This window comes from Aedes aegypti, chromosome 2 (assembly GCF_002204515.2).
Source record: "Aedes aegypti strain LVP_AGWG chromosome 2, AaegL5.0 Primary Assembly, whole genome shotgun sequence".
NCBI lineage: Eukaryota > Metazoa > Arthropoda > Insecta > Diptera > Culicidae > Aedes > Aedes aegypti.
In genome coordinates this window covers 399,881,675-399,905,376 of record NC_035108.1, presented here as the reverse complement: position 1 = coordinate 399,905,376, position 23,702 = coordinate 399,881,675, and the positions used below count along the sequence as shown (strand labels likewise).

Genomic DNA, 23,702 nt, shown 5'->3' with positions numbered 1-23,702 from the left:
TTTTATACCAACTGCATATGAAAACAGTGCCCCGTACGAAAATGAAATTGAGTCACTGTATATTCGTGTATTAGAATACTACATTAATGTTGTTTAGTCTTCAATTAAGGATATCTTTAAATGGTGCAATTTAACATTTTCGGTGAGAATCGTTTTCTGATTCCCTCACAGACTGAATAACACCGCGTGCGACTCACCAAGCGATTTTTGGTCTCTGGCTTGTTTTGACGTTTCTCCGACATTCGCGAAAGTGATAAACACGCAACGCGGCCTTGCATTTACGATTTTGTTCGCGAGTTTCGCTGGGTCGAATCTAGAGATTGAAGCCAATAATCGTGTATTATTCAACACTAATGGTAGCATAGAAAGTCTAATTTATTCCTTCGAGTGCTTTTGCTTGCGTCGAGTTAAAAACCGGAGCGGTCCGTTTGAGCGTCGAAGATGCCGAAGAAAAAGACTGGCCAACGTAAAAAGGCTGAGAAGCAGAAGCTTCGCCAGAAGGAGATTCGCAACCGTGAATCCCAGCTCCCAGAGCAACCGTGCAATCTCCCGATGGATTGCGAAAAGTGCGGCAGGTGAGTCTTAAGCCAGAAATGTGGACGGCATAGCGGCATGGCTGCACGACGGCAAGAGCGCTTTCGTTCTGCCATACATAGTTCAAAAGATAGTATGAACGTTTTGTCAAGTTCTGTCAATGCTTCAAGAATTCTTCCGGAATCCTTCATAATGTGTTCAGGAATCCTACCAGATTCCTTCACAAAAACTCCAGGAATCTTTCCAGGATTCTTCCTTTTGGAATTCTCTGAGAATCATTACGGGTTCCCTTGGGAAACCTTTCATGATTCAGTGGCATTCTTCAGTCCATTCTTCCTGGATACTTCGGGGATTCTTCTAGGATCCTTTGGATATCTTTTCAAGATCCTTTAGCAATCCTACCGGATCCTTTCAGTACCCTTGCTAGATTCTTTGAGTATTCATTCAAGATCCTTTGTCCATTCTTCCAGGATACCATAAAAAACTCTTCCAGAATCCTTCGAGAAATATTTTGAAATACTTCAGAAATCATTCGAGAATCTTTCCGAAATCCTCCGGGATTTTTTCTAGGATTGTTTGGAGGAGGGTCTTTCCGAAATTCTCCAGAATTCCTCAGGAATCCTGAGGGATGTTTTTGTTATCTTTCCGGAATCCAGATGAAATTGATGAAACATATGAAAATGCTCTTGTTCCGCTTTGCTGTTCATCCTTCATGCTGTTATGCTATTCACATTGTAATTTGATATTTAATAAAATATATGAATTTACCTCCGGATGGTTTGATAATGGATTGTTTTTCAACTCAGGAAGCAGAAGTCCCGTGCATTTTGCTACTTCTGCCAAAGCGTTCAACGCCTTCCGATTTGCGCCCACTGTGGTAAACAGAAGTGCATGCTAAAGACCGGAGATTGCGTCGTGAAGCATCCGGGAGTGTACACCACCGGACTGCAGATGGTTGGGGCCATCTGTGACCACTGTGAGGCCTGGATCTGCCACGGGCGCAAGTGCCTTCAGTCGCATGCCTGCATCTGTCCGCTGATGGATGCCGTTTGCATCGAATGTGAACGTGGCGTTTGGGATCACGGTGGCCGCATGTACAAGTGCTGCTTCTGCGACAACTTCCTGTGCGAGGACGATCAGTTCGAGCACCAGGCGTCCTGCCAGGTGCTGGAGTCGGAATCGTACAAGTGCCAGTCGTGCAACCGGCTGGGACAGTACTCGTGTCTGCGCTGTAAGACGTGCTACTGCGAGGACCACATCCGCCGGAAGGGCTTCAAGTACGACAAGAATAAGCCGATTCCGTGTCCGAAGTGTAACTACGATACGAACCAGACCAAGGATTTGAGCATGTCAGGTAAGACTTATTAGATTAGGTAGTTATGACCATAGGCGAAACGTCTCAGCAACCAGCACGTTGCTTCATTTCGTTCAGCCCTTTAAGATTTTTAAGATATGTTTTTTATATCTATCTGCACCGTTGACTGTTATATCAAATTTAGAAAATACGTGTTCAATAGCACTTAGCTTCTATGCGCTCTCTTTTGGAGTTTGAATAAACGTTAAAAATTATGGGTGTGGTTGATCAGCGGGGAAAAGTATGTCAAAAGAGCTATAATTCTACTTCTTTTATCAAAATTCCTGCTATGTCGCATATCTTAAAGCTACTTTTGATTTTCTCAAATTTGTTTTTACATTGAAGATAACTATACAATGAAAAACAGGGTTTTTAGGAAATGTTAGGTGAATTGTTATGCTGAATAGTGATGGGTTATGCTCCAAACTTTCGACTATAGCCAATATAAAGACAACACCATATAAAGACAACAATTGAATAAGCTGTTTCATACATTCCAGATTTGTTTTCTGACTCAATTGCGAATTGCCATTGAGCATAAAAATCAGAATATGTGGTTCCTAATTTGATAACTGTAGTCTCAAGATCTCTTCATAGAGAGTGCTTTGTGAAGCCCAAGCAGGACAGTTCGGTTTTGCGTCGTCCGATTGATTTTGCTGACGGATTCGCGCGTTTTCGTTGCCGGAGATTTTTTTTCCCCCTGTTTTGGAGCGTCTTGCTGGGTACGTATTTGGGAAGGCACAAGCAAGACGGTTTATTTTCGGGACGCTAAGAAGTTTTGCTGTCAGTGTCAGTTTTGTGTTCAGTCGAGAATGGATTACCAACTGGTGAGTTCGTTTCATGCTTATGATAACACATTTTTTCTTGAAAGCGTAACTTTTATGTAATATTAAAACAAACTTTGTATGGTTTGTCACTATAGGTGTCGGCATTATGCTTTTTTCTTATACAATTTGAATATACATATATTTTTCTCTTTTTGACATTATTAAAAATTATCTTTTGAATTGTTCGACATTGTGAATGTTGACGTATTTTCTAAAACTTCTACCATATCGAGACAAAATGCACAGTAATACTCATATGTAAGTTTCAAACAAACTAAGTATGGTTCGTCACTACAAGTGTCGGCATTATTCCTGTTTCATATAAGTTAAAATATATACATGTAATTTTCAGTTTTCGTCATTAATAAAAACGTCTTTTGAATTGTTCGACATTATAGATGTTGACGTATTTTTTCCAAAAACTTCTCGAGACAAAAATACAAAACTAGCTTTAAATACAAGTCGTATATTTCCCGCTTGTCCATGGATCGCATCACCGACCAGAGGTGACTCCCAGATCTTTTCCTCCCTCACTAATAAACACCCTTCCCGTGGTGATTGTGGAGATGCAGAGGTATTCTCGGTCTCTAGAAGCAACAATCATTACACCATAACATTCCTTCCCCATCCCAACTGACTGTAAGGACTTGGCCGGCGCCGTTATTGATCAATAATATAAGATCTGCTAAAATTGCACTTCGAGAGTAAGCGGAAACTCCCATCCCTTATTCATTTGGATCGTAGTGCAATTCTTACCAGTTCCGATCAATCACGGAGTAGCAACCATTGACATGTACAGTCAGTCTATGCTATGCTATGCTATGCAATTGCGAATTGCCATTGAGCATAAAAATCATTTTCAGAGAATGTTGTTAATTTCAAAGAAACTTTACCTTTAGGCGTTTAAAATGGTTTAATCTGCAATTCTCGATTACTTTTTCAAATCGACGTAAGTAACTTTCATACGGGTTTGAGAAAACTAATTGAGAAGAATCACAACCTGTCTTCTAAAACTGTTTTAAAATGAATCACCTTTTTAACATTTTTTCACCGTGTACATCGCTCAAATTTTGCATACAATCAGATCGCGTTCAAAAACTAGATAGTTTTTATTATTTTCAACAAAAATAATTATAACAAAATGATAAGCCATTTCATACAGTTACTTTCGACGTTTTTCTACCAGTGTAAAATCGGCTCAAGTAGTGCTTTGTTTTGATTCGTGGTTAAGTCACGTTGTCTCTCTATACAGCGTGGCGGCGAAAGTAGTGGTTAGGTTGCGAAAGTTGAAAATCTTACTTTCGTCGTTTTGTAAATCCGGAAATTAAACGTTCTAAAAGTGAAAAATCTAGTTGGGTAGGAGCGGAACATGTCGAATTTCGCCTGCGAAACACGTAGGATCAATAAAGTAAGTTTATTCCCTTTTTTGACTTGAGACTATTTGAATAAGTTTTCGAGAATTCACGAAATTGCATAGCATCTTCTTCTTCCTGGCGATACGTTCGAACTTGGACAGAGCCTGCTTCTCAGCTTAGTGTTCTTATGAGCACTTCCACAGTTATTAACAGAAGGCCGCATCCGGACCGCGACCTCATTTTGTGCGGCCCGTGGAACTTTCGAATATTCTTCTCATATTTGGCCCATTGACTATTGTACCAATTCGAAGTTAGAACACACCAAACTTTTTATTTTTCAATTTGGTTTCAACCTAGTAAAGCTAGGTAATTATTTAAGCTGTTTTGTTTTTTTTTTTTTTTCAAATCTTGTAAGTATTAATTTATGGGTGTTTCGACAATGTTCCTACCATGACTTCCGTCAACACAATTAAAAAAATGCAGCCTGAACAAAACATATGGATAAAAGGCTAAATTTTCATACATAATTTCACTGAATCATAGGATAATATTCTCACAGAATAGTGGAACTAAATTTTACCAACACACCTGGGCGTAATTCACACAGAATCCTTGACAGGGTTTTAAAACAGACAGGTTTTTAACAAAATGTTGAACAGGATTTGTTTAAAATTTTGCAAACGACTTTCACGTATAACATTGGCAAGATTCTCACTGAATTTTGTTCAGGAGTCCATAGACTTCTAGCCAGAATTTTCATCGTATTCAACTCATAATTTTCAAAAATTCTGGGCTAGATAACAATATTACGCTATGTAATGTTTTGCCAGAACCCTAAACGAATTTACAATAATAATTTGAATAGAATTCTTTTGAAATATTTTTTAGCATTCACTTAGAAAAATAATTAGTAAATACAACCTATTATTAGTTGATTTCAAACAAAACTTTAGTTTGAAATGTGCGCAAACAAAATCATGCTTTGAATCAACAACATGCATTGGTTGAAACTAACTAAGATTCCAAGTTGTTTTTTCCACGATTTTCTAGGTAAATTCAACAAAGCATAGTTTGGAACAACCAAAATATTTGTTGTTTAATTTGACAGTTCTTGAAACAAACAAGAACGTTGGTTGATTCTAACTAAGAAAAGTGGTTTGATTCAACCAAGGATTGGTTCAAAATAAACTAATACGCTGGTTGATTCAACCGATTTTTATGTTTTGATTGTGGGGCTGTTGTTTTTCATATTTCTTTATAATTATTATTGATAGGGGAACCTGGTCAAATTCGGACCCTGTTCTAATTCGGACCATCAAGCATTTCTCAATACTGGCGCTACTATAACGATCGTGAGTACCGTTTTTGTGCTCACCGTTTGGCTTAGATCTAACACAATAAATTTGACGCCTTTCAGTTATTTCGTTTACTTTTTATATTAGTTTATTGTTTTGAAGCGCTCAGGTGTACTATCGGTTGGCGTTATTTCCAAGCTTCTGAAAGCGACAATAATTCTCCAATCTCTCTGTGTTATTTTATAATCGAATCTCTCTAGCCTAAGCTTTCATCTGACCATATGGTTTTGATATGTCTATGCACCGTTTGTGCTCAACTAGTTTGAAAATCTCAAAATGTATGTTGGTCCAATGCGGACCTTTTGATATGGTTCAATTCGGACCTCTTGATTTTCAACGTGTACTCAGTCTATTCTAAGAGCTGCACCCCGTGAAAATCTTCCCGACTTGGTTGAAAATCACAGCAGTTGTAATATTGATTAATGGTGCCTTTGTGTCTGTTGCGGTCAAGAAAATGGTTTCGAAAAAAACTAAGAAATACGGTAGATTACCAAAAACTAAAGGAGTCAATAAATCAGCTACTTGAAAAGCATCTCCATCAATACCACAGCCAAGCTTTATGCAAAATAGTTTGACAATATGCTATAAAAAACGTTTACGAGTGCTAAGAACAATACAGTCAACTATCCCTTATCCGATTTGCTGTGTTTTTGTTCACAAGCTCGAAAGGAAGCGCAGTCCCTTCAATATAGTGTACTTTAATCCATAAATATATGTCGATACTTCTCAAACTTTATTTTCCGATACTTTGAGTCTGTTTGTTGACTATTTGAGTTTCCCATACAAGTTCACTTTTTCAACCCGAAATTTCATAGCAAAGTGGAATATTTTTTAAATGTGTGGAAAATTTTACAATATTCAACTTTAAAATAACTTTTTCGAATGTATTTTGCCAAAATAAAAATAAAAAGTTAAAAAATATGTGTAATTCATCTCGATAGCTCCCATACACGATAGCCCGTTCAAAATCGAGTCTGGAAGAGATGACTGTACCCAATTTTGAACAAGTTTCTGATATATTTTTTAATGAAATTCATATTTCACTAGAGCTTGTTCTGACTAGAATTAGTTTATTTTTTATGCTTGTGCTTGCAGAAAAAGTTCAACTAGCTTTGATGCCAAACAAATCTGAGTTATATTTTGTTAATAATATTGCAAATAACAAAATATAGGGTGGTCCGAATTAGAACATGGGGGGTCCGAATTGGAACAGGGTTGCTCCAATCCGGACCTTTTGGAGAAGTTGGTTCAAACATGCCCAGCCATGTCCTGGTAGGAGCTATCACAAAACTCTCTGAGAGAAAAATGTGCACGCTGAATCGCGCTTTCACGAAAAACTAAAACTTTTCATGCAGTTCATCGTGCTGAAAAGATATGGCAAAAAAACTGCTGCTAGGTCCGAATTGGACCATGTTCCCCTAACAAAATATGTTCATGCGTTTTTTCGTTTATTTGACATTTTACAGCATTTTTTTTATAAGATTAACATGATTAAAAGTTCCAAGACGATTACAGGATCTTGCTAATAACGCAGGCGCAAATAAGGTCGTCGAAGATGTTCGCCAATCTGAAATAAAATTTCATGATATTTCTTATTGACCGCATTGAAATAAAGTATAAAAAGTCTGCCTTACCATTGCAATGCACATGCAGCACCAGCATTCCTCGTGTACTCCGATGCACTGTGTTTTATTTTCTCGATTTCATGCGCTTTTTGAATAGCGCCCAAACCGTTGATTTAAGCGATATAGTTTGTTCGGAGAAGTTTCTTGGTTTATTAAAGCGCAACTTTTGACGAAAAAGTATTGTGATCAATCCACCTAGCAGTGAGATAGAAAAACTCTTTTTCAAAACATTTAGATAGACATATGGTGTCTTCGGCAAAGTTGTAGAATTGGCAATTTGAAACAACTTTGTCGAAGACACGATTTTTCTATCTCCTATACTTTTTGAGATATATGCCGTTGTATGTGAATGGCCCCTAAAAATCATATTTTTTATCATAACTTTTTTCCAAGATTTTTACATTTTTTGTGTTTTCTACAAAGTTGTTTGTCATGAAAAAACCCGTGTTGTTGCTGAACATATCATCACCTTATCTATTGAAATAACAAAGTTATTCATGAATTACTCTTTTTTCAATTGGTGGGCCTCATGGCCGTGCGGTTAGTGTCGTCGGGCATTTAAGCGTATCGTGTCATGGGGTGTGGGTTCGATTCCCGCTTCAGCCATTGAAATTTTTCGTCAGAAATGATTCTCGGCTGTGCCACTGGTGCATGCTTGTCCATTGTCTAGTGTTAAGTTACAGTCTGTGCAGCTAAATGGCTGAAGACGGTGTCCGTGTCTTTTTTATTTAGGCCTCTATAACTGGCTTCGGCGCAAAATGGCGCAGACAACTGATATATGACCAAAACTAGTCATATATACGTTGATAATACACAATTATAACATATGTGTTGCTTGGGGAAAGTACCATATCTTTCCTTTCGGCAGTTGATAAAAACTTTTGTCTATAAGCGTCTTTGCATGGGTTTTTATTATCAAACAAATAAGCCTTATTAAAACGAACTCGACTGATAATTATTTTTTCTTAAGAGATAGAGAGGAGCGATGTTCAGCAAAAACACGCGTTTTAAGACATTTAACAACTTTGTAGAAGACATGAAAAATGTTAAAAATGTAAGTAAAAAGTAATGAACGAAAATGATTTTAAACGAGTTTTTTATACAAATTTGTGTACTTTATGTTAATAAACTCAGAACTCTTTTACAAGATTTTTAACATTTTTCATGTCTTCTACAAAGTTGTTAAACATCTTCAAACGCGTGTTTTTGCTGAACATTGTACCTCTCTATCTCTTAATGAAAAAGAATTATCAGTCGAGTTCGTTTTAATAAGACTTATTTGTTTGATAGTAAAAACCCATGCAAAGACGCTTATAGACAAAAGAAGAAAATCAACGGTTGGGCGCCATTCAAAAAGCGCATGAAATCGAGAAAATAAAACAGAGTGCGATGTTTGGAATTTCGCACCCATTTTGTGCTATGATTTCATCAGGATCTTGAAAAGTAGAAATATTAGCTAGCTAAATGCGATAGAACCATAGAATCAAATATGTTACCTTCACATGTAAATTCAAATTGAAGAATTGTGAGCTGAAAACTAACTGTATCGTGTTGTTTCTTAATGAGATAAATGCAAAAAAAAGAAACGTCAGGAGATTTTAGGGGAACTGCTAATTACTTACACATGTAACAAGAAAACAGCAGAAACAACACACGAAAAAGGTTCATTACAAACTGAAACATTAGTTGTTTGTAACTTTAATAAAATCTTAGTTTGATTCGACATATTGTTTTGGTCGAATCAACTCACTATTCTATTTTGAAAATAATAGCCCATCAGAGAAACATATTACCTATATTTTGGTAACAACAAACCTGTCGTTTGTGAAAATAAACTAAAATCTTGGTTTGAAACATCCATTACACAGATTGAAAAGAAATCAAGATTTAATATTAAAACTGCCTATAAAACAAATTAGTTTCAAACAAAACGATGGGTTTGAATCAACAAATTTTGAATAAAAAACAACCAAATCTTTGGTTTGAAATCCAACAAAAAAACATTGTTGTTTCAAACTAGGGTGTTTTTTCTCCGTGTTTTCAAAGATTGCATTTCAAAAAGACTATTGAGTGAGATTCTTAAAGAGTCCTAGGTACGATTCTTGTGAAATCCTGGACCATCTGATCGAGACTTTGGTGAAAGCTTGATCAGGATTCTAGCCCATTCCGGGTCATGCTAATAATACTAGGACGGAATCCAGCAGAATACGGATTATGATTTTTATAAAATCCAGGGTATTCTCACAGGAACCAAAATGTCTGGGGTAAATTCATCAAAATATTCTGGACTAGATTGTTACATTTTTAAAGGGCTTTTACAATATCCAGCAGAATGCTTTGCAGCAATTATCTTTTTATTAGATTTCTTCAAATTAGATTTTCGTGATTCACTGATTTTTGTCAGATTTCCATACAAAACTTCATTTAGTAATTTTTGTCAGACTTCACGCAAACATTTGTGTGTTTAAAAATACGGCCTGCGACACAAAATGGATTCTGCGATTTGGCCCGCGGTTCGAAAAAGTTGGGCAGGCCTGCTCTATACCCTTGGAACTCGAGAAAATGTCTCATCCGAAAAGATCCTCGACCGGTGGGATTCGAGCCCACGAGTCTTTTATTGGTCTTACTGAATAGAATAAAATACCGACTTATCAAAAAGTTGTAAAATTTTTGAAACTCAATTCAGATTAAGTGACTCCATATCTGGAGAGTACCACGTGTCTTCATTTTTGAAAAGCTATCGTAGTAATCAATTTCACCCCGGAATCAAAAGTTACTTTTAATTTTCCCAAAATAGTTTTTGTTATCATTATAGCCTTTTTTCAACATTTTGCGTACATTTTTCGATAAATATCCAACTAGTAGCGAGCCGGATCCTATTCTTGACAATTTTGATTCACTTCGGCGGTGGAGTTTTTATAAGCTACTGATCTGATACTGATTTGGCCACAATATGCGATACACTGCAATGCTTCTTATTTGGAAAACTATCCGGCTATTTAGCCGAACACTTTTTTTTTTGCAGAATGCCATCTGGTCAAACTATCAAATTGCTACAACGCTGATGTATAAGATTCATAAGTTTGATCCAATAAATGATCAGCTAATTAATTTCTGGATTGCCAACGGTGTGCTAGGATTTGAATTGTTTATTTTAGATTTCATCAGATTTAGATTAAGCTTATATTTTAGTTGAGAATTTTACCTTCTTCAAATTATTATTAACTAGTGGTCCCGGCAAACTTCGTCTTGCCATCAAGTAGGCTGTTGCAAAACGTTATGGATCGTCCCATACAAAATGACAGTTTCGTTCACTCTCGTTTTTCCATCTTTCCCGGTGAATATCTCCGGATTTTTGTACACACAAACACGTCGGATCCCTTAACGAACAAAACGGAGAAAGAATCATCCAAATCCGTTGACCCGTTATGTATGCATCTATACCATGTCTAAATATTCCCCTGGCCTTGGGTGATGGGATTGACGGTGATTTATCAAGTGAATACATATTGTTGATATTGTGAAATTACTCTAATGCTAATATATTGATCGCGAAAATTAATCGTAATTATAACTTAAAAAATGTAAGCTAGTTTAATAGTTTTAAGTTATATAATGACATGTGGTTCAATGCTTTAATATATTTTACACTTGATTTATCACACCTTCAGCATGAGTTTAGTTACTGTCGCATGATCTAACACCAGATAACCACGCGTAATCCTGGAGGGACCGGCAGGGCCTACTACCAGTCTCTACTAACACTCAAATCACTAACAAGCCTGGGAAACCAACGATCACCTTCATCAGTAGCACTATTTCTAATAGTATTATTAGTTCAATATACATCTTTTTCAGTAGACCACGAGGCGCAAGAGTGGGTGCGGGTGGTCTCTGCGTCTCACAGGTCATTGAAAATAGACTTTCATATTAGGTTTACTAACAATGTAGTAATTATTACTTTAGCAATACCGTAAGGTACCGTAATTCAGCGCATCGCCTAAATCCGCGTATTTGGTCCGATATTTGTCGAAATTTAAGAAAAATTTTGAAATTTGCCCATACTGCTATTTGTATATGATGGTAATGCATCATAATTCCAATTAAAATTTTCATTAGGGTAAAATCATCGGTTTTGGCCAGCCTAAGAGAAAATGTCAATAAAAATTAAATGGGAAGCCGTATCAATACTACAAATATGTCAAATGCAAGCTTTCAATCCATATTATGTGTGTAAAATAATACAACTGAGCTAAAACCATTTTTTCGCTTTGGAAATCCCGTTGGTCAATATAGGCCAACGGAACCAGTTTCGGCCAGAGATTTAACTTCGGTTCCTAAATTGACCAATTGCATTGATTTCTCATGAGAGTGGCCAAATTAGGAGTGCCCTGGCCAAATTAGGTGTATGGGAGTTTAAATTATAAGGAAAATGAATAGTTTTTCTTATGTTTTAAATCAATTTGGACGAGTAAATGAAAGTAGCTCTATCATATGAATGTGATCTACTGAACACAAAAGGTTCAATGCTGATTGGCTATGTAAAACGGTGTATAATCCACTATGGCTACAACTGGTGTATGGCCAAAACCGGTGCTTCTACCCTAATAATAATTTACGATTTTTGAGAAATATTCCAAAATATGAATTACGGCATTCTACGGTATTGCGTTATCTAGTAAGGTAGGTTGTAGCGGTATTAGAGATAGTTTAGAAGTGTTATTGATATATGTATAATGATTAGAACTATAACTGATGACGCTGTTGTTACTGAAATGTTTAATTTTTTACTGTCTTTTATTGGCGCACCGCCACCAAACCGGATCGCGCCAGTGAGACTCGCGCCGCGCCTCAACTCGCGACATTTTGAAATCAGTTTTTTTAGTGTGGCGCTGCATTCTAGCGATTTCTATGAACACAGCGCATATTAGCTGCGACGCTCAGGGCCCGAGAAAAGAATAATTTCAAATAAATGTTGGTCTTGATTTCTACCGGATGCATAATATAATATGATATAATATTGTTGAACAAAATGCTGTAATTTATCAACGTATTTTGACAGCTACTAAAGGTACGCTGCATTTTTGTTTATCTTACACGAAAATACTCACACAGATAAAATAGTTATGAAAATTCTGCAGATTTGTACTGAAATCGGAATATAAATTCAATCGGATTGTTTAGGGCTATCCATGTTTTTACATATCATGATTCTACGTTAAAAATTGAGCCAGAATCCAAAATTTCATATTCTTCCGTGCCCTGGAACTACTTTAAAAATACATTTGAAGTTAGTATGGAAATCGCTTTTGAATCATTGCTCGGCAAATGTTACTACGGGACGAGCTGTCATTATGTAAATTGAAATGCCATTTAGTCTACAGATTTAAACCTTCATTAATAATTTAGACCGTCGCTTAAATGTCATCATCAAAATGTCGAATTGTCATGTTCCGACATGCAGGAGCAAATTATATTCGAAGAAACCCTAAAACAGAACCATGTGAACCGGTTACGTTCCATAGATTTCCAACGATCAATGTGCAGAGAAACCGATGGCTAACATTTTTAGGCTAAAACTTGAAAACAAATACCACGAATCTTTTCGTTTGTTCCAAGTACGTCTGAGAATCAGATAGTAGGACCATAGCGGAAGAAAATAAAGAAAATCCTGATGTAAGATTTGAACAACTATCGAAAGTTAAATTACACTGAACAATAAACAACAAGCAAATGCACTTTGTGTTATTTATTTCATTATACCTATCTAAAATATCGAAAGGGTCGATCGAAAATCTTCCAAAAACACTCTTGTACAGCTTTAAACATTTCAGTATACTCAACTCAAAACCGACCTCAATGTCACTCCCACTCCTTTGTATTTGGGCCCCTTATGTGAACTAGAAATTCGGTCAAATTTCAGAAATTATATTGGATTCAATTCCTGCATTCCGTACAATAAGGCGTTTCTATGTACATTTAGTAAATATATTCCTGTATGTAAAATAAAAAACAAATTGCACGGCTAGTTATTTCTGAGGGAGATAATGGGTTTGATGAGAAACATGGAGAATACTCATCATAAATAGAACAAATGCATTGAATAATCTTCCAATCGGATACGTTAGAAATTATTCTGCTAAGCCATCGATATTTTGTTATCCTAAATACCTAAATTTACTTAAATTGCATTAAAATATAACAAACGCTATGCAAATCCAGAAAAAGTTCATAACTATCTACTAATACTAATGCACAGTCGTGAATAGCATACCTTCTATAGCTGTCAATATACTTCGATAATTTATAACTTATTTAATTATCTAAATATTTTTGCACTACTTTGCATTTATCACACCAACACTGGCGACATTAGCGTTCTTTGGGTAGTATTTCTGTTATGTAGTAGTAACCTCTATCGTTTTTATTCTAACGATCATAACATAATTATCGTGAGCGTAGTAGTGGAAATAACATAGAAGAAGCTTTTGTATTTGTAGTTAAGGTATTATGGTATTAGTTGAGATGTGACACTTTGTTAGTGTCTTTGAATATACCGCTTTGATAATATCACATATATTTTCTAATTCTCTATTCCTCGGTACACCGGCCACGGGAACGTCCCTCGGACTCAACGGACCAGCGATGGACCGCATCTCAAGCTAAATAGAAAAATTATACTGCATACTATTTTTTTTGAAACTGAAACAACAACTTAACTTTTCGGTCCCTACATATTCACCCGCCCGATAATACAGCCTTTCCAATCGGGAAAATAACTTGAGACATTATTCAATTCAATTCTCATTTTGAGAAGACCTCAGAACAATAACAATACGACGAACATAAAATACATCGCTGACCATACCGAACACATTTACAGTACATTTTGATTTGATACTTCTTCTCATAATTATCTATAACTTGGAATCGGTACTACAAGTTGTCAACATAGATAGTCATCTCTCCTAGACATTGTAATAATTAGCATTCCAGCGCGACCTTTGGAAGATAAGACTTTTTAACTTGACTCATATTTTGGGATAGATCAGAACAATAGATTGGAATAGATTGGAACACATCATTGACATTGTTTCAGACTAGTAGCATAAACGACTAAAATACAAGAGAATACATGACATACAAGACCTGAAAATGACGAGACACTTCAGGTAGTTCTTGTTCGCGTTGTTGGAAGCGTATTTCATGTTTTTCACTTCTATAACGTTCATTCGGGAAAACGGATCTTCCATCAAATCGCTATCATTTTTAAATTCGACCGCAATCTATATAATTAACATTCTCTGTATATCATTGTCAAAAGATGCTTGGAGATGATGTTTGGGCTGCAATTTGTCAACATAGACTACAACATAGCTCTGTATGTTATTTCCAAAAAGTGCATTCATTTACATTAACAAATATTTCATGTCGCTTCTCCATGCGTAAACAAGAATCCGAATTGCTCAGGACTAAAGGCTAACTATACAAACACGACAACGGGACGGAAACTGAAGCAAAAACAATTTAATAAAACTACTTCTGCACAATATTCAAACAAAATAGTGTTAAAGCGGGCAACATAGCCTATTCCGTCTAAATATTGGCAAAAGTAGAGGTAAAAATTTGCACTACGGGGTCCAGCACAGACAAAGAAGCTGTCATGCAGCTCCAGCTGAGCACACCATAAAAAAAAATCTATACTATGTCTAAATATTTTAATCTTCCTTAAGAAACTGCATATATCAAAATCACAACCGATTGTATGTGTAATGAATTGTTAAACAAAAAAATGGCAGTTGGAAAATGAAGAGTAAATTCCATAGGCCGTAACTCATTGGTACATAAACAAATTATGATCGTTTGATCTGATTTTAAGAAGTTAAGAAGTGGGTTTCATGTTATCTTTCAAAAGTTTTATTACAGTTAACTCTCCCTTACTCGATATTGAAGGGATCATCGAGTTAGGGAGGTATCGAGTTACAGAACACAAAAGCAGTGCAACTGCGTTCCAAGGTACCATCGAGTCAGCCATGAAAACCAACTTCTACTATGGTTCTCTAACTCGATATCGAGATATGGAATATCGAGTAAGGGAGAGTTAACTGTACTAATATTTTCAAGCGGTGAAGTAAAATTAGTGGGGCGCTGAAATGCGACCCTGGAAGAACACCTGTACCGTAAAACGGAAGGAACATGTTTGAATGTGTACAAGTTAAACCTTGTGAATAAAAACCAGTTTTAATAATCTCAAATATATATAGTTCTCCTTTGTTGATACCCTAATGGCTGATATAAAAATAAAAATTATGTCTTGTAAACATCTATAAAAAGTAGGCATTGAGAAAATGGGGTGTGAAGTTTCCAAACTCGTTTTTCATACGAATATTCCAAAAAAAATCCACAGGATTTAAACTTGTTCAAATTTTAATGAAATTTTCACAGTTTGCTTTTCGCTGCGATATCTTTATGAGAAAAATATAAAAATGATCAGAACACGGTTCATTTTTCTGTTACACGGTCGGAAATCTGTAGTGGGACTGATATGCAGTTACTTTTCATTATGGGACAATTTGATTTGCTGTTTTTTCCTACTTTTTCCGAACAAATCTTATTATCTCATTAGGGCAGCTGAAAAAACTTTGGAAGATATGTTGAAAACTGAACTCAACTCAATTTTGACGAAAATGCAGATGGGACTGACTTGCGATTCACGGCAGTAAAGATCTATGAAAATATTGTATATTTCTATGTATGTTCGCAATTGGGCGAATAGAAACACTATTCAGTAAATATCAAAGCTTTTTTTTCATTTTAATGGAAAAATAAACACTTTTTCAAGTGCACCTTGTAGAAATCAGAAAATGAATTAACTTAGCGAAGAAAAAAACATATTTAAAACAATTTCAATTTTTGATTATGTTGGAAATCGGCAAAAATGGCGGATTTTTCAAGTTTAAAAAAATGGTTGAGATTTCAATATAGTCTATCGATACTCTGTTGCTATTGAACTAATGGCAAAAATGATTTCATTTCTAACTGTAGGTCGCTTTGTTTCTATTCGCCTTACCTTTTCTTTTCACCCCGTTTTACGGTATGAATCTAAAATTGGGTTCGAATTGACAAGCCTAATTGAAATTTTTATATTTCAGATGATTTCAAGCAATAATGCTAACAGTTTGCAATCCGTGCATAAATGTGTTATTTATCTTTTGTATAATATGAAATCTGAAATAGTTATTTATGCAACAAGATGCAAAATGATGATTTTTTCAGCACTGAAATATCGAGTTTTGCAACGAGTTGCATACACCATTTTTTGCTATTACGTAAATTGCCGTTCTATTGAATTCTAACAGCACAATCCTATTTCAAAAGTACCTACATGGCCTTCCATGCAACACATAGAATCAGTAGTTTTCAATCAGGTAGGCTGTGACACAGCAGCCTGATCTTAATTATGACAGTCACAAATTTTCACGCTTCAATCGAGATTCTATTGATCTGATTTCGACAAGGGATCAGGCTAGACGCCGCATGCAATTTTCTACTTTTTAAGTTATTCCTCATGTACCAAGCTGCCTGCATGAACCGTGAAGAAGCGTGAACTTAGGTTCCGGATATTTTGGGATTTATCCTACAGCAACCTTTACAAACACTGGGTGAGCAGCTTCTGAATAAGAATAGCTCTCTGATCTCCCTTTACTCGGATACCAATCGCCCATTTTTTGCAGAAGCAGTAGCATGCATGACCGTGATCAAAAACGTGAGATACACTGCCCCTCTTTGCACAACAGTCCCATGTTGGAAAACGACAAACTGAGAAAAAGACGATTGAAATGTGGAAACAATTTCGTTCCATTTTGAGTCTCTATTTGGCCTAAAATGTGTTAAATTTCTCCATATCACTGTTTGTTGAGTACACGAACAAACCTAATAAATTTATTTTGAATTCAAGTTGAAAATTTGCCTCAAAATGCAGAAAACTCGTAGCGAGACTGTTATGCGATTATATACAATATAATATACCAATGTATTTGCATACCAGTCCCATCATGTTCATCGGCTCGTTCGACAGCTACTAAAACACTCATTGTTATTAATGCACTGGTCGTTTCATTTGCTGTTTATGTTCTTTGGCCGTAAAAAAATAGTTATTATAGTACAGTCAACTCTCCGTAACTCGATGTTAAGGGACTATCGAGTTAGGGAAATATCGTGTTAAAGAACACAAAATCAAACACAAACTTTGGTAAAAGGGACCATCGAGGTATCCATAAAACCCACATTTACTACACGTTCTATAATTCGTTATCGAGATACGGAACAGTGAGTTACGGATAGTATACTGTATGTCCATGGATGAATCACCAGATAAAAAAAAAACATCGGATTAACCCGTATAGGCCTGAGTGAAATCAAAAATACTGAAACCCTCACCGATCAGAGAACTCTCAACGGATTCAAATGGTTTTTGTCAGTTCACTGGCCCACATATCGTCTTTCTAGAAGTGGCCAGAGGGACTTGGAAATATTCCTGTGGTCGGAGTTATTCCGGTGCGTCGCTGGGTCAAGTCGGGTAAAAAAGGGCTATTTTTTTGGGACATGCAAAGCTACCTTTATTTATTTGCCATGACAATCATTTTAATTTACATAAATCATTAAGATCTGACATCTGACATTGAATATTATAAATGAAGAGTTTTGCACCGTTTAAAATATACCGGATGTGGCCATTCGGACGTAATGCCCGGAAGAACCGGCTATAGATTTGTTGGATACTAGTTCGTTTCAATTCTCGAAAAGTAGAGATCAAACATAATTGTGTACTAAAATGCGTTCCCATAAGCTTGGCACAGATGTTAAGATACAAATTGGCCACTTTATCGTAAGTTTGAGACATCCCGGGACCCGAAAATGGTCTTTTGTAGGATTGATCAAATGCAATACTCATAGTTATCCAATTCAATCGTTTCTCAAAATAAATAAACGCACAGTACCCTTCTCACCCGACCTGACCCACTGACCCACCGGAATAACTCCGGCCACATGAATATTTCCGCGTTTCCCTGTCTACTTCTAGAATCTAGATATGTGTGCCAGTATACTGACAAAAAAACACTTGAATCCATTAAGAATTCGCTGAGCGGTGAGGGTTTTAAAATTTTTGCTTTCACTCAGGCCTATACGGGTTAAATGCTTTCTCAAAACACACGACATGATGTAGAATGCGCTTACAGTCATGAGTCCCAGTCATGACTGGGACCTTGATGATCATCTTTTGGATAATGCGGAAATGGAATTCGATGGAAATAATTCGAGATGTTCCAGAACAACCTGATTCAGGACGAATCTAGCTGATCTGTTATATGGGAGATCCAGAATGATGAAACAAATTTTTCAGGCAACTTCTGTAAGCCTTGACCGCAGATCTAAAATACAGTGGCTCGTGGGATGTGCCGAGCCAAAGTCTTTCTGTATTTTCCCAATAAGCAGATGAACAAGACGATAATTGCTGATGGTTTTTATATGGAAATATTGCTTTTGCGTTGAAAAGTTTTTATTGTGCACACTTACAAGCTTAAGTACTTAAGTTACCATGAAATTTTGTTTAGGTATGGTTCCATGAGTCAATATTAAGACATAGAACATCGACTCATGGAGGTTTCACTGTATAATTGATTTCCATTTACTTCGTTACACATAAGTAGTACCGAGAGACCGTATGTAGTACTAGAAGTGGTACCCATTCTGAGCCCGACCACTATACGGACTTTGATGTGACTGTTATGCGAATATTTTCAAGATGGGACAACACAAGTGGGGTTTGTTTTTGTACAAGATAGGAAAACAGGCTACTTTTTTAGTAGTTTTTATAGATCTTCTCACGATGCTGAGTTGATTTATGCAAAAAATGCAAATCGGTCAAAAGTCGACATGGGACTGTTATGCGATTATGGGCAGTTACAGGCGTATGAAAAGATGATAAATCTTCGAGTTGTTCGAAATTTATAGGATATTTTGGGTGAAATCTACCAAATATCTTACAAGGAAACATACAAGAAAATCTTATGAGTTGTGCAAAGCATCTAATCTGAAAGATGTTCATGATTTTGTATGAAACAAACTGAATGTTAGTGTTTCAAAATACGAGATGGGTGGCAGTTGTGCACACCTTGGCAATTTTGTGTTGTTTCGCCCACATTTATAAAGATCCAGATAAATCACCTTTAGTTTGGTAGGAGCGATATGTAACGAAGGACTTCTTTTTTCCAGTTCGTAGCCACAAGTATGGTCGCAAGCGCCAGGACGATAATGATGACGACGACGATGATTACTGTTACGATGCCGAATACACTGCATATCGGGCTGCTGCCGATCGTTACAACGAAACGGATTCCGACGATGATGACGATTACGAAGAGGGGTCGGATTCCGATGAGGAAGACGATAGTGAGTCGGAAGAGGAGGAAGACGAGGAAAAAGAAGACGAAGCCAAGGCGGGAACCAGCGCTGATAAAGGGGGCAAGTAGGTGCTCTGGTGCTACTCTCAAGGAAGTTCTTTCAAAATGCTGGCATTCATTAATAGAATGATACGTTTGTTGAATTCGGCTGTGCTCGGTGTATCATTTAAATGAGAAGTTGTATTCAATAAAGAACGCAGAAATATCCATTATACTCATTAGTGAGTTCAATTAGGTGCATATTTACCTTTGTGGAAAGAAATGTCAAACTTAAAAGAAAAGGCCCCGCATCCTTCTTCCCATGCCTTGGCGATCGTACAGAACGTTAAACTTATTCACCAGTTGGTTCATATCGTTGGAAACCTTGGTCAGTGCACCGAGATATGTGATCAGGCCGACGTCATTGGATTGCTGAAACAAATGTAACGATTAGTTTTCTAAACTTCAATTAGGAGCCGGATCCTATACTTGGCACTTTTGATTCACTTCGGCAGTGGAGTTTTTTCAAAGCTACTGAGCTAATATTTAAAATGTGCGTCGTATTGAAGTGCATCTTATTGCAAAGATTCAGAATCATGGAAGTACCGAAGTTGCTCTGCACCCTACAATGTTTCAAATGGGTTTTCTACCAACGGTTGAAACACATTGGTAAGGCTGAAGATACTGAAACGCTGATTATGTCAAAAAGCGGAAAGGTAATGAAGTATTGATAAATCATCTGCATTATCAAGTAAAGTCATCTCGCGATTTAACTACACTAGCCCAAAACTAACATGAGCCCAAAAAATGAAGATATACTTGAATAGATGGAAGTATGAATTGTCCACTATTTTTCCTTTCATTAATTATCGATTATTCTTACATAACTTATCACAATGAAGACTATTGGAATCAATAACGCAGATTTGACGTAAAAAAGAGATTGTAAAAGTGAAAGTTTCTTACGTCCATTCAAAAAAGTAATCGAAAAATTCTCCGAGAATTTGACGCGATTTTTTTTTTTTTTGCATTCGGCACATACAGTACTGGACAGAATAAAGTACGCATTGGCCGTTTTTCCATACAAAATGGTCAAGTTTGGAGATCTGAATCTCAGCTTCTAGTGGCCCGACTGATCTGAAATTTTCACCACAGCCCAGATATAACATAGATTTTACTCAATTGGAATATCACTGTATTTGAAACACAATCTTTTGAATTACCATAAAACGGGGTGAATAGATAAAGTGGGGCGAATAGAAACAAAGAGACCTACAGGTAGAAATACGTCTATTATGTAAAGATAAACTTTAAAACCCTACTGAAATATATTTTTTTCCATTAGTCCAAGAGTAACAGAGTATCGACAAATTATTTTCAAATCAAAAAATTTGCTACATTTCGCTTAAACAAAATAAGAAGAAAATATTGAAATCTCAGCCATTTTTGATAGCTTGAAACATCCGCCATTTTTGACGAGTTCCTACATGGTCAAAAATTGAAATTGTTTTTGATAATTTCATTTTTTTTTTCTTCACTAGGTGAATTCGTTATGGTATTTCTTTAAGATGCACTCGAACAAGTGTTTATTTTTCCATTTAAATGAAAAAAAATATTGATATTTACTGAACAGTGTTTCTATTCGCCCCACTGCGGGGTGAATAGAAACATACAACATTTTCACAAATCTTTGTATGAAATAAGTTTTGTTTTTTAACAGCATTTAGGGTCTCAGCTAAGGAAGGCGGGACCCATATTTGAGACTAATAAAAATGTTTTTTATCTACACGGTTTAAGTTGTACACATTCAAACATGTCGGAGAGTGTTTCTATTCGCCCCATTTTACGGTATTTAAATTTTCTCAATTTGAGAAGAATTGCATAATTTTATTTTGAAAATATTTTGAAAACAATCAGTTTTACCGAAAAATGATGTTCTGCAAACTTGTGTGTCTCATCAAATTGCAAATTTTTTCAGGACATATTGCTCTAAATATTTCCATTTAAAAATTATTTCTATTTAAAAATTTTGTCATTTTCATAAAAAATTGAGATTTGCGATAATATAAAAGTTTGTTAATGAAAAACTATGAATTTCTAGCCTAGCAAATTATAGGTTACTTTCAAGCTGCGGTGAAAATTTCAAGTCAATCGGACATCTAGAAACCGAGATATAAGCCTCCAAACTTGACTATTTTGTATTGAAAAACGGCCAATGCGTACTTTATTCTGTCCAGTACTGTATTAGTCGTGAAAACTTACTTCAAATAAATAAAGAAATCAGTGTGGGAAAATGTGAAAAAAAAATCGTCGGGTGACGAGTAACAAAGGCCCAAAAGCTGATTAAATATGTGAAAATTCGTATGATTAGACGATTTAAGCTGTACAAGGTCTACAACCATAAATACCTGATTTTGTTACGTTTACTTAATTGACGTTCGTTCGAATTTCATTTTTATGTTTTTTTTATGTCCGTTCATATTGCAAATTTTCTGCTTTTTATAATGATGCCCGAATGTCAGCTTTATGTTGAAAATCCCCTTAAACTTACCGTATAAAATTCCTCTTTGAACGACGGGTTCTGAATGACCGGCAGCCGGCGACTCAACGAGTAAGCACCGCGAAGAATCTCCTGATTCGCCTCCAGCTGGCCACTTTCCACGGCCTTGATGTACGCCAGCACGATCTTGATCCGCGAATGGAGCATTTTGATGGCGCTGTGCTGAGCCAGCAAATGTTCCGCCACCGTAGAATTTTCGTCCGAATCGTTCGTTGACATGCGCGCCACATGGTCCACCCCAATCCGCTCGGCTTCCTCCGTGGCCAAAGTGTAGGTTAAGGGTACAAAGAGCATAGCAGCATCCCCTTGCACAATATCGATCACCGATTCGTAGAGTGAGATGGGCAACTGATTCATGTTACGGCTGGTAGGATCGAGCAGCATCATAATCGGGCACTCATAGATCTGACAAATTTGTTTGTGGATATTGATGTGCTTCTCGGATGGAACTGACCCAGTCGTGTACCATCCCAAGAAATCCAGATCGCTGAAAACTTGTTTGTCTGAAAAAAGAACATGATTAGCATTATGAAATTCAGGCCGTAAACTGAAACACAGTGTTCCTCGGACCGTTACCAGAAAAAATCTGTGCTCCAAAACTGAGGCTTTATATTTTATGAATTTTTTCTGTCATGCAGAAACAAATTCGGCATTATAAATACGAATTTTGGCATGGTATTTTGAATAATACCAAATTGATGAACCTTGAAAATTGGCCGCAAAAAGCAATTTAGCCCATAGATTTGATAGACTTTTTTTTTTTCCTGATAATAAATGTCTTGGGAGCACCGTGTCAAATCTTACATTGTTCCTCCTTGGTGTTGTAATAATCCATCAAAATGTGCACCTCGTCGTCGACCAGATCGAACTTCAGCTCAAACGAGTTCATCACTTCAATGTTCCTGCCCTTCTGCTTCCCAATTAGAGCCCCATACACCTGCGATTTGAATCCCTTCTGGGCGCGGATTCTGGTCCAGTGATCGGAAATGTTCATAATCACCAGTGGATGGAGCGAGCAGGTAACCGAGGGAACCGTTGCGCTTCCGGCCATAACGTTCCGCGATTCGCCGGAAGAGGACGGTTTTGTAGGCGGTACAGCGGACGGTGGCACAGCACCACTAATCGATGTAGCAGCAGCAGCAGCAGAACCGGTTGCACTGGAGCCGGATCCACCGGCAGCCGATAGATCCACCTCGCTGTCGATGTCCATCTTTTCCTCGTTTGGGCGCGGTTGGCTCATACTGATCACGGAGGGACACTTCCGATGGTTACGTGAATTAGAACGAAAATATTTTTGTTCCTCAAAAACAATCACAAATTGGCACAAAGACGACTTTTTTTCGAAAACGAGAGTCGAAGCTGTCGAGAAAGCACCCTTTTTGACGTTTGTCTGTTTTTGTTTAGTGTTCAGCTCATGCTACACCTGACAGCATGAACTGATATGCTGTCAATATTCGCACACGGAGAAAATGAAAAACCTATAACTGAGTATTTTTAACGTAGGACTACGTTTTTCTTCTCTATACAGTCGAATTTCGTTCGTTGCACTATCTTTAAGTAGGCTACGTTTTAATTGGGCTCCCGTTAGTTGGGCTATGGACCGATGCACGAGTTCACTATTTGACGTTTGAGCGGTGCCGAATTCACTT

General features: G+C 36.8%; 2 protein-coding genes across 2 annotated transcripts; one reads left to right on the top strand and one right to left on the bottom strand.

Moving 5' to 3' along the window:
- Positions 1 to 245: 245 nt before the first annotated feature.
- LOC5564027 (zinc finger protein 330 homolog) lies at positions 246 to 19,728 on the top strand. Its single transcript, XM_001648297.2, has 3 exons — positions 246 to 575; positions 1,341 to 1,888; positions 19,327 to 19,728. The coding sequence occupies exons 1-3, from the start codon at positions 442 to 444 to the stop codon at positions 19,581 to 19,583; spliced, it is 939 nt and encodes a 312-aa protein (XP_001648347.1). The 5' UTR covers positions 246 to 441; the 3' UTR covers positions 19,584 to 19,728.
- LOC5564024 (COP9 signalosome complex subunit 6) lies at positions 19,658 to 23,452 on the bottom strand. Its single transcript, XM_001648296.2, has 3 exons — positions 22,858 to 23,452; positions 22,045 to 22,556; positions 19,658 to 19,925 (listed from the first exon to the last, which is right to left on the bottom strand). Exons 1-3 carry the CDS (start codon positions 23,291 to 23,293, stop codon positions 19,785 to 19,787), a joined length of 1,089 nt encoding a protein of 362 aa, XP_001648346.1. The 5' UTR covers positions 23,294 to 23,452; the 3' UTR covers positions 19,658 to 19,784.
- Between the last annotated feature and the right edge of the window lie 250 nt (positions 23,453 to 23,702).

Excerpts from the sequence above, each read along its gene's own strand:
- LOC5564027 (XM_001648297.2), top strand. The coding sequence starts at position 442 with ATGCCGAAGAAAAAGACTGGCCAACGTAAAAAGGCTGAGAAGCAGAAG. Across the intron at positions 576-1,340 it reads GATTGCGAAAAGTGCGGCAG|GAAGCAGAAGTCCCGTGCAT; the intron begins GTGAGTCTTAAG and ends TTTTCAACTCAG. Across the intron at positions 1,889-19,326 it reads CAAGGATTTGAGCATGTCAG|TTCGTAGCCACAAGTATGGT; the intron begins GTAAGACTTATT and ends TCTTTTTTCCAG.
- LOC5564024 (XM_001648296.2), bottom strand. The coding sequence starts at position 23,293 with ATGAGCCAACCGCGCCCAAACGAGGAAAAGATGGACATCGACAGCGAG. Across the intron at positions 22,557-22,857 it reads CAACACCAAGGAGGAACAAT|ACAAACAAGTTTTCAGCGAT; the intron begins GTAAGATTTGAC and ends TTCTTTTTTCAG. Across the intron at positions 19,926-22,044 it reads TCAAAGAGGAATTTTATACG|CAATCCAATGACGTCGGCCT; the intron begins GTAAGTTTAAGG and ends CATTTGTTTCAG.